Source organism: Leuciscus leuciscus (assembly GCF_965113295.1).
Source record: "Leuciscus leuciscus genome assembly, chromosome: 5".
In the NCBI taxonomy this organism is placed as follows: Eukaryota; Metazoa; Chordata; class Actinopteri; order Cypriniformes; family Leuciscidae; genus Leuciscus; species Leuciscus leuciscus.
The window spans coordinates 35847634-35858035 of NC_138729.1; the positions used below are offsets into that span (position 1 = coordinate 35847634).

General features: G+C 36.8%; 1 protein-coding gene across 1 annotated transcript in view; it reads left to right on the plus strand.

Moving 5' to 3' along the window:
- Positions 1–9711, plus strand: part of niban2b (niban apoptosis regulator 2b) — a 29890-nt gene extending 20179 nt beyond the window's left edge. Inside the window, exons 6-14 of the mRNA XM_082169852.1 lie at positions 516–631; positions 2280–2384; positions 2861–3023; positions 3883–4070; positions 4638–4793; positions 5661–5774; positions 5888–5995; positions 6082–6193; positions 7394–9711. Of these exons, the coding sequence (XP_082025978.1) occupies positions 516–631; positions 2280–2384; positions 2861–3023; positions 3883–4070; positions 4638–4793; positions 5661–5774; positions 5888–5995; positions 6082–6193; positions 7394–8325 (1994 nt within the window). The 3' untranslated portion in view covers positions 8326–9711. The remainder of the gene's footprint in view (positions 1–515; positions 632–2279; positions 2385–2860; positions 3024–3882; positions 4071–4637; positions 4794–5660; positions 5775–5887; positions 5996–6081; positions 6194–7393) is intronic.
- The last annotated feature ends 691 nt before the right edge of the window (positions 9712–10402 follow it).

The following is a 10402-nucleotide window of genomic DNA, read 5'->3' on the forward strand; positions in this document are numbered from 1 at the left end:
TGTAAGGGTTCAGGCACTCGCGCACACATACAGGAGGCTTTTGCCATATGTGGACTTTTAGAGTGTCATCATAACTGACATAGGCTATAGATTTGAGCAGCAGCTTGTCAAACTGTCTCAAAAACCATATCAGATTGATACTTCAGCTGGATGAGTCCCCTATGACTCTTCAGTTTACTGTGGCAACTATACCATTGTTTAGGGAACTACCATGGTAACTGATGAGGCAATGCTTCCTGTTGACCATGGTGACCAAAGCAGATTGAAGTCTGTGGTTTGATGGGAAAATCTGATTGTGAGATGTGTATATAAATATGACTCTTCTTTCATTGTGTGTCACCTCTTCTTTTCACTTCTCTAAATTGAGAGGAACTGTACCATGTTATTATTATGTCATTCTATTAAGAAATTAATGTTTATGGTGTTTGATTCTTGATTTGTTAAAGTTTTTTTTTGTCATTTTCTGGGATATATTGAGTATGATGATGATGATGATGATGATGTTCTCTTCTCAGGACTGCCTGAAGAATGTAAAGTTCAGACCCCGGCATTCACAGACGCAGTGCGACTTTATCGGCAGGCCCATGGTCATTATGGAACCTGGGACATGATGTGTGGGACGCCTCCACAGGTAAAACACACTTGTGCTTGTATGTATCCTAGGCAACTCTTGCAAGATCCTTTTTGTTCTTGAACAGGAGTTCTCAACCTATTTTCTTTGGAGATATTTGAATTTCTTTATTTTACATATCACTCCGCCCAAGTAGCAGTGCTTAGCCTTCTGAGAATATAGTTCCCAGTATGTGTACGGTTAGAAGATGGCTGTGTCTCATGTGACCTTGTTATTTGTACACGCTGTGACTATACAAATCACAACATGTAAATAGGAAAATGTTGGCGTTATTTTGTAACTTATTGGGAGCAGTATGCTAGCTGGAGCCGTTTACCTCCAGCCTTTGTGCTAAGCTAGGCTAGCGGTGGGTGCGTCAGACAGAGTTACGGCACGCACTGAGATGAAAAGGGTATGTGTGGACTTATCTAACTCTGGGGGATACGGTGAATAAGCTAAAGTCCCAAAAAGTCGGCGTGTTCCTTTAAACAATGTGCTAAAAAACAAACAATCAATCCAGTTATCTAGTGATCTTACATCAAGGTTGGGAACAGTAGTACTGTAAAGCTCTCTTCTTCTTTTTTTTCGCTAAAAAAAAACAACCCTTTCAGGTTGGTGGAAAACGTGTCACAGTTATTGTTTGGGCCATAATAGAATAGATTGAAGGTCAGAGCTAAATTGATTCACAGGACGTGAACCATTGCAAATCATGGTGTCCCTGTAGAAATTTTTTTGTGTAGCATCAGAGAAAGAGGATGGTAGGGTGGGGTTTATAAGTATCTATCAGCTTTACTTTATAAAATATTGAAATTGATATAGATAAATATTGAAAATAGATACTCATATTAAAAGAAGAAAAAAAGTTAAATTATTCTGCATTAACATTTATACAGACAACACTGACCGAATGAGTGAAGAAATAGAATATAAACAGTGTTAAAGGAATCTGACCTTATTTAACTTTTTGTCATTGTGAATTGGAACTCTGTAACATGAATTTAATTATTTATACTTTGGCTAATTAGCCAGCTCTATCATATAATCTGATAAAGAAATAGGCCTATATTGAAAGTATAAAGCTAAAAATGTCATTGTTTAGCATGTGATCCTCCTGGCAGCATCACAGTAGTATTGTTTTTTTTTTCTTTTCTTGAGTTGTGAAACAGCATTGTTTTCTCTTTTGAGCAAGTAAAAGAAAAAAGAAAAAAAGAAGAAAAAAACCCCAGAGATAAATCATGTGAAAGACGCAGGAGTGTGACCTCCAGTAACTTGACTCTAGATTTGTAGGGAACAGATTAGCCATGTTCACAATATTTCTATCTGAATAATAGAGATTAAGCCTACACAGGTTTATTTTTCTTGTAAGGCGGTAACAAAAGTCCTCTAGGTTTTCGGGGGAAGTCACAATAAAAGGTTTAATGGTATATGATCAGTGTCGAGACCAGTCTGGGAGTATTACATTTGTATTGTGCTTCAGACAAACTAACGAAAATAATGGGAATGAGTTAATGTAGCCTCCAGGCCTATGTGATCTGGATCTGTCACTCAAACACATACTGTTGACTTTATCAATTTTCAGGAATTATTTTTATGCTGGTTTTCAAGAAATGCACATGTTAAAGTGTTCCATTTTCACACCCATTCAGTTGTTTTCCAATCATATTCTCAGATCCTCGCCAACTTAGTCATGGAGACCCTCCTCCCTGAGATGAGAGACCTCATCACCCCCAAACTGAAGGGCAAGATGCATGAGAGACAGAGGAATTGGATGTTGGTACGTCAATCGTTTGAGATAAAAAGGTTTATATATGTATAAATATATATAAATAAAATATTGCCAAGTAAATAAATTTTATTTTACAGTAAAAGTGAGATTCTAGGATTTACCTCTACCTCTGTTATTAATGCTAATAGGGAGACTTTGCATGGGTAACTTTTTTATTTTATTATAGAGAATTATATGTGGGTCTTTACTGTACCTCTGTGGCAGTAGCCCAGAAGCACTGTAAGGTCTTTTTAGGAGGATTTATGGCCGGTTGCATAAACTGCTTAGACTAGTCTTACAAGTTAATCATCTAGTTTTTTCTTCAAGACTAGTTGCATAAAAGATAGATTGGTCTAATTTAAATCCGAAAGTAAGACCGTTACCCCTTGGTTAACATAGAGACTGTTTGTGCAATTGGCCTCTGGACTTTCTATTCTACAACAACCTTGATGTATTACAATGGCTTCTGTCTGATTTGTGGTCAGATATCAGATGCAGTGTACGGGCTGGTTCAGAGCCAGGCTCAGGCACAATATGAAGCAGTAGTGCAGAGCTGTGAAGCAGGACGCCCCCCACTGGAAACCATCATCCGCACGGACATGGACCAGATCATCACGTCCAAAGAACATGTGACCAGCAAAATAAGAGGTAGCTTTAATTGGTGATTTATTCCTTTATTTATCTTTATCAAGTGACACAAATAGGACACTTGTGACTTACCCGGAAATAAAACTCACAGACGTTTATCCGAGGAAAACTGACATCAGATCATATCAGGTTTCTGGTGATTCACCTTCAAGGAAATTTATTTAAAAGGGGTTGTGAAAGAAGGCAGACGACAAATGACATTTTTACGGCTTATTGATAAATGAGGATGACGTACATCATGATAGTGTTCCTCTGAAATCACTGATGCATCTTTTTCTGCTTATCCTTTCTACTTTTTATTTTATTTATTAATCAATATAAATATTGTATATTTATTTTTTCTGTTTATTTTAATATTTAGATAACCCCCAAAGATTTAACCCTTTGAAAACACAATTTCTTGAGGTTAGTTGTTGTGCACCTGAAAGGATAGCAGATTTTTTAAGTAATATAATCATATTTATACTGTATTTAACTACACACTATAATGTTGTGATCCCTAAAGTCACTTTAACCTTTTTACTTCTTCCTCTCAGAAAAATGAAAACTTTACTAATATGTACATTTAATACTAATGCAACATTTCGGGGTAAAAAAGTTACAAATCTGTACCTTTTGGAAGCGTACAGCTTTTGTACTTTTTTTTTTTTTTTTTTGGGGGAGAGAGGGTCACTACATTGTTTTTTACTTTAGTTGTTTATTCTCTCTCTTTTTACTAGTTTTAATGTTATAGTATTTATAATATCATCCATAACATGAAAATAATTATCGGCTTATTGTATTGGCCGGATTTTGCGTATCAGTCCATCCCTAACCTTTAATCATTATTATGCAATTTATTTATTTTTTTTGTCTGTAGGTCTTGTGCTGCCCAAGGCAGAGAAGCTTCTGAAGGTGAGCATCCAGCCGTACATCAGCTCAATCCTGGAAGCACTGATGGAGCCCACCAGCAGAGGCTTCTTCGAGGTGCGAGACTTGTTCTTTAGAGAGCTGGTGGACATGAGCAAGAACCTCCTCAATGATGGCAACAAGGAAAAACTCGGGGAGGTAACGCATTAAAAGTTTAACTGGATTGTGTATTATTTCTTTGTCCCCCTCCTGACACTGTTATGGAATCTCGTTTCCGCCACGGAATAAAACAATTTAATAGATAATTGCGACTTTTTTTTTCTCACAATTCTGTCTTTTTTCTCTCACAATTGCTAGGTTCTCGCAATTGTAAGTTTATATCCCGCAATTCTGACTTATTTTTTCAGGATTGAACTCGCAATTTATAAACTTTAACTTACTTTAAGTTGTAAAGTCCAGTTCTGAGGGAAAAAAAAAGATTTTGACTTTATGAAACGCAATTACGACTTTATATCTTGCAATTCTGACTTTATAATTCGCTTTTGCGAGTTTATATCACGCAATTCTGAAAAAAAAGGTCAGAATTGTGAGATGTAAACTCGCAACTGCAACAAACAAAAAAAGGCAGAATTGTGAGGTAAAAAGTCGCAATTTCCTTTTATTTAGTGGCGGAAACAAGCTTCCATAGGTTGTACTATCAATGCCAATAATGAGTCATGAAAAACTTTTAACATCACTTAAAACTCTTTTGTCTTTGGTGTCCAGCACATGGAGAAGATCTCCATGCTAGCCTTCCATCCTGTAAAGATGCAGAGCTGCTATGACAAGATGGAGACTCTGAGTTTAGAGGGACTGCAGCAGCGCTTTGACGTTTCCAGCCCCTCCGTGTTTGTCCAGAGAGCCCAAATCCTAATGCGAGAGGTCAGTCATCTTTGAACCAAGAACAGCAGCAAACTCAGAATAATTTCTTTTTATAAACAACCTACACTAATACTGGCAAGTACTGTAAAACATGCAAATAACTCGGATGTGTGTTACATATTTGTACTTTGTTGCTAGTACTGCACATCTTAGTTATTTGTATGCATTTATGCAATCAAGATGGTTTGTTACACTGCAGCAGTTGTCAGGAAGTATACAAATACCTCTGTAAGGGGGGGGCTTTGTGCTTTTGTAGGTAAAACAAGCGGTTTGTGTGTGTCTATGTGCCACTTCATGAGTTTGGTTTGCGGTTTTGTTGTGTATGAAACTGAGGAGGTATGTGCTGTTGTGGTAGAGATGTTAAACCTCATTTTGGTCACTAAATTACATAGCTACAGTTTTAAAGACTAGCATATGACTGCTGATTGTGAGCACAAGAACACCATTCATTAGCACTTTATATAAAATACAGTTTTGCTACAGAGACGCATCATTTCAGGGCACAGGGAGTGGAGAAACAAGACTAAACTTGAATTGTGAATTATCAAAATAATGTTGATCCACCCTTTCTGTGTGGTGAAATATGCCCCCTTGTGGCAATATGGATTAACAGATATTAGTCGCTTATGAAATCTCTGTTGTCCTTTTTGAAAAGTCATTTGTCTATGTCCATTTATTTCCATGAAACCATGGACTTGAAATCATGCACTTGCTGACTTCATAAACACAAAAAAAACGACTCCAAAACAATTGCCTAATTTCTAGGAGACACATGAAAATGATATGGGGGGAATTAGGGAGGAAAATCTGGGCAAAATGTGTGTAGTGAATCCCAGCCTTAAGCATATTTCCATCTGTTTTATGCAGCAAATGGATGATGCGGTGTACACATTTGAGCAGCTCCTGCACCAGAGTTTGGAAGGCCAGGAATGGGAGGATCTCTGCAAAACTGTCCAGCGCTGTCAGGATCGTGTCATCAAGGTGAAACAGAAACAGTCCATCTACGTATCTGCACATCATATCTTTTTGAACCAGCAGGTCCTTATTTGATATTAATAAATGTGTACCATGTTTTTTTTAAATGCGATCCCTAGAAATATGACTATGACAGCAGCACGGTTCGTAAGAAGTTCTTCAGAGAGGCTCTTCTGCAGATATTCATCCCCTACATGCTGAAACAGCTCTCCCCATCATGCTCTGCTGTAAGTCCTGTCTCTGTTAATGCAATAATTCTTCTTATAATCTACAACTACTCATAATAATACAAGTTATTGTGTTGTTTTCGCAGGAACTCCCTCGTTTCCAGGAGCTAATTTTTGAGGATTTCTCTCGTTTCATTCTGGTGGAGAACATCTTTGAGGAAGTGGTGCTGCACACGGTGATGAAAGATATAATGATGGGTAAGACTTCTTTCAAAGAATGAGACCGTACAACCCAAAATATGAAAACTTTTAAAGTCACGATGTAAAGGAAGTAGCAGCAAATGTTTTATTCCATATTGTGACGTACATCCAAGCAAAACCAGTACGATTATTGAAAAAGTAAACGGGGACTGGGTTCCATCCATTGGTTTTTGATTGGATGGAAGAAGATCTTGGGAGCTTGCAGTCGATTATAAGAAAGGATGGGGACTAACCCTGTAAAGCCTGACAAATGAAATGAATTGAACCTATAGACAACATTTTTTTTTTTTTAAGTTTGAATACGTGTTTAATGTTTTGTATCATATTGTAACATATAGTTAGAATAAGGAGCTCACACTCAAGGAAAAAAAACGCCTCAATTTTAGTCAGACCCAAACTGAGCAAAAATATGCAATTTGGTGCAGTTGTTATTTATATGGCCAGTAGATAAGATGAAATTCTGATATCTTATAATGTAAATTAATGAGAAAAGAATAGCAGACTGCTTGCATAAAGTCATAAATATTAGTTGTCACTCTATAACTCCCTGTAATACCTTGGTAAGATGTTTTATGATATTTAATATTTAAATGCTTAGTTTTATGATCAAAGCTCTGTTGTTTTCATTGCAATACAATAAACGTTCCTCATAAACCTGATGGATCATATTTGATGTTTACATTTTAACATGATTTCCCCAAATCATAAAAAAATTATAATCAAGTAAACCTAAGTTACCTCCGTCAAGTAAACATTTACCTTGAAAGATTGATTACCAATTAAATATTTTATATTATAAAGTTACGTTTAATTCATAAAAATCTTTAGAGATTTCACAGCAAAAAGACACGTGTACCATGAAGGAATTATACTAAAGGGGCTTTTACTTGAGTGCAGAAGGCATTTAGAAGATGATGTCAGGTTTTTCAGCCTTTGGAGAAGTCCAGCATACTGTAACGTCACCATCGAACGAGTCTGACATTTTAATAAAAAGAAATAAAATATGCACAGATGAATCATTCACAATAAGATCAATAAAATCCGTTTAGAAAAAATCATAATCAAATCAAAGGTACATAAAAGGAATGAAATAATAGAAATGAAACCATATCCTCCTACCCAAGATCTCACAAACTTTCACATAGTACCTTTATGCAAACATGTGTGGTCTTATCAACATTTCTTCTATGTTTCCAGCTGTGAAGGAAGCAGCCGTCCAGAGGAGACACAACCTGTACCGAGACAGCATCGTTTTGACCAACAGCGACCCTAACCTTCTCCTGCTGGGGGAGAACCCTCCTATCGACTGGGCTGAGGAGTACGGAGGAGGCCAAGAGGAGATGGATGGAGAGAGCGCAGGAGATCATGAGGCTCAGAAGAGGCGCAGAATGAAGCAGGTGGTCTCCATGATCCAGTTGGAAGGCACCCCCTCAATGCTGCCCAATGAGTCGTGCCTGGAAGTGCCCGCCGTGGAGAATATTCCAGAGGAGGAGACAGAGGTACGTTCAGATGCCTCATTATCCCAAAAGTCAGAGAGGCAAGTGCCCAACGGAACCAAAGAGGATGTGAACAGAAATGCGGTTGAGGAGAAACCACCAACAAACAGAAGTACACTAAAAGAGGAAGAAAGCACAACAGAAAAGTCACTGCTGGACACAGAGAGCAAGTCAGCCATAGACTGTGCCATTCAGGAAATCAAGAACGCAGTACAGGAAGAGGAACATGAGCTCAGGACACAGAAAGCTGCAGAGTCATCATCCTCAAAAGAGGAATCTGCAGCCGAGGAGGTAGATGCCGCCCATAATTGCCAAGAAGGGGCACGACTAAACCAAGCAGACACAAACAAAGATACACCTTCAAGCACAGATCAGAAGCCTTTGGATTCACCAATAAGGGAAGTGGAAGTCATGTCGGCATCGGAACAACAGGAAAATCACATTACGGCAAGCACTCAAGACTCCCACATGGAAAAAACCATCGCTTCATCACAGCAGGATGACAGCGGATTCCAGTTGCCCGCTAATGAAGCAGAAGGGGAGGAGCATCAGACGGCAAAGGAGGAGTGCAGTGACTCCGAAACGGGTGAGGACACTGGGAAGGGAGAAAGTGCACATATGGATCACCAGTGAAATATCTCATAACTCTATTCATTTATTGTGTTTGTACCTGTAAACAGTGAGTAACTGTATCACCCACTGCTCTTAAAAGACTTTTGAATGAGTGACAGGAGCTTTTTTTTGTCTGTAAACACTTACGTCCCACTACTCTTGACTGTATAGACATTTATTGTCTATTTTAACGTCCTTGTCTTTTTACGTGTGCACTGTCACATTTTTTTGCACTTAAAAAAACGTCACTCTCAGAGCTGGGCTCGGTTATATAAACACATCTTTGGTCAAAATGTCTTCATCTTTCTGTTCATAAATATATCCACTTTGATTAGAGAAATCAGTTGCTATTTTAGTAGCTTTTCATTTTTGTGTGGTGCAGAATAACAGACTACAGAAGCATGATGCTTTTGATGCCTCATTGGTGCCTTATTTAAATTTGTCACATCTGATGCTTATTGCTTGTGATACAGTACGTGCTTTGCCAGAATTCAAACTATAAAGAAACTGATTTTCATCATTTTGATGCAGAGGTCTGTTTTATGCTTAATTAGTGAGATGTTTTTTTGTTGTTGAAAATGACGCAAGGAAGTCTGAGTTTTGTTCACTTACCTTGTGAACAACTGGAACGCCAAACAAGCTGCTTCTGGTTTAAGTGTTGCTTACAGTACATTGGTGCAGCTGGTACAGTAAGCATTATTTTCTTAAACACTGCCATCATTTGTTGTTATTTACAGAAGTGGCTGCATTGATTTTTATTTGTTTTTTCTCCTTTACCAGTTCAAACTACAACTGACCATATAAGCCATTTTCCTTATGGTGCTTTTCCCTCATTTTCTTTTTTAATCTGATTTTTGTTTTTTCTTTGGTAATTGCATGTCAGTATCTTCTGAATCGCACATGCACTGTAGTATCTTTAGATAATGCAGAGGATACTGCGTAAAGGTTGTGGGTCCTAGTGGAGATATGCGTCATGTTATGATGCTTTGATTTCTGTACAGGTCACTTTTGAAAAGGGGAATCCAGGAAATGAGTACCATCCAATTCATATTCACATCAGTACAACACCACTGTTAGGGAACCAGAAAGTTATGTTAAGTATTTGTATTTCAAATTGAAATGACAAGCAAATTATTAATGTGCAAAATGTGTTTTCTATATATCTGGCCACAACAGCTTCCTATTTTCTTTTTTGCTGTTTTTAAAGTACAGTTTTATCTATGAAATGTCAACTGCTTAAAATTTTAATGAACGCAATTGGATATTTTTATTTATTAGTTACAGCACGTGGTACTATACTGTATCTTAACCTTTTTTTGTATCCTGCACAAATCCTTTTTGTTTTGTTTTGTTTTTTTGTTTGTTTCATTGTTATCTTTTGGAAAATAAACAATAATTACATAATCACTGACAGTTTATGTTTGTTGTTATTGTTTGCTGAAAGTGAATAGTATTGAATATAGCAACATTTGTAGAAGAATGAATAAAACATGAAAATGTGGCATGATGTAGCCACCACCTGGCGGCAGTGTACGCGCTTGTTTTGTTACCTGAGCGCGTTCCCTACGTAACAGTGATACATTTGAATCAATCAACTTCAAAGGGAGAACGAGTGAACGAAAAATGTCACGAGAACTATTCACTTTAAAAAATAAATAAATACCGATTCGTTCACGAAAGAAATTTTTATGACAGCCAAATGTATTTTTTTTCTTCTATTATTCATCAATGAATCCTGAAAAAAGTATCACAGGATCAAAAAAATAATGCAGCACAACTCTTTCCACCATTGATAATAATAACCGAGTATCAAATTAGCATATTAGATGATTTAAAAATTTAGCTTTGCATCACAGAAATAAATTATATTTTAAAGTATATTCAAATAGAAGACCATTATTTAAATTATTATTTAATTATACTATTATTAAATTTTTTTTAAATTTCACAATATTGCTGTTTTTTTCCTGTATTTTTTATCAAATAAATACAGGCTTGATGAGCATAAGAGACTTTTTTTCAAAAAAGTAAAAAATAGTAATGTTTTTAAACTTTCCAGAACATTTAATATAGGCTACATACACACTCACACACTTGT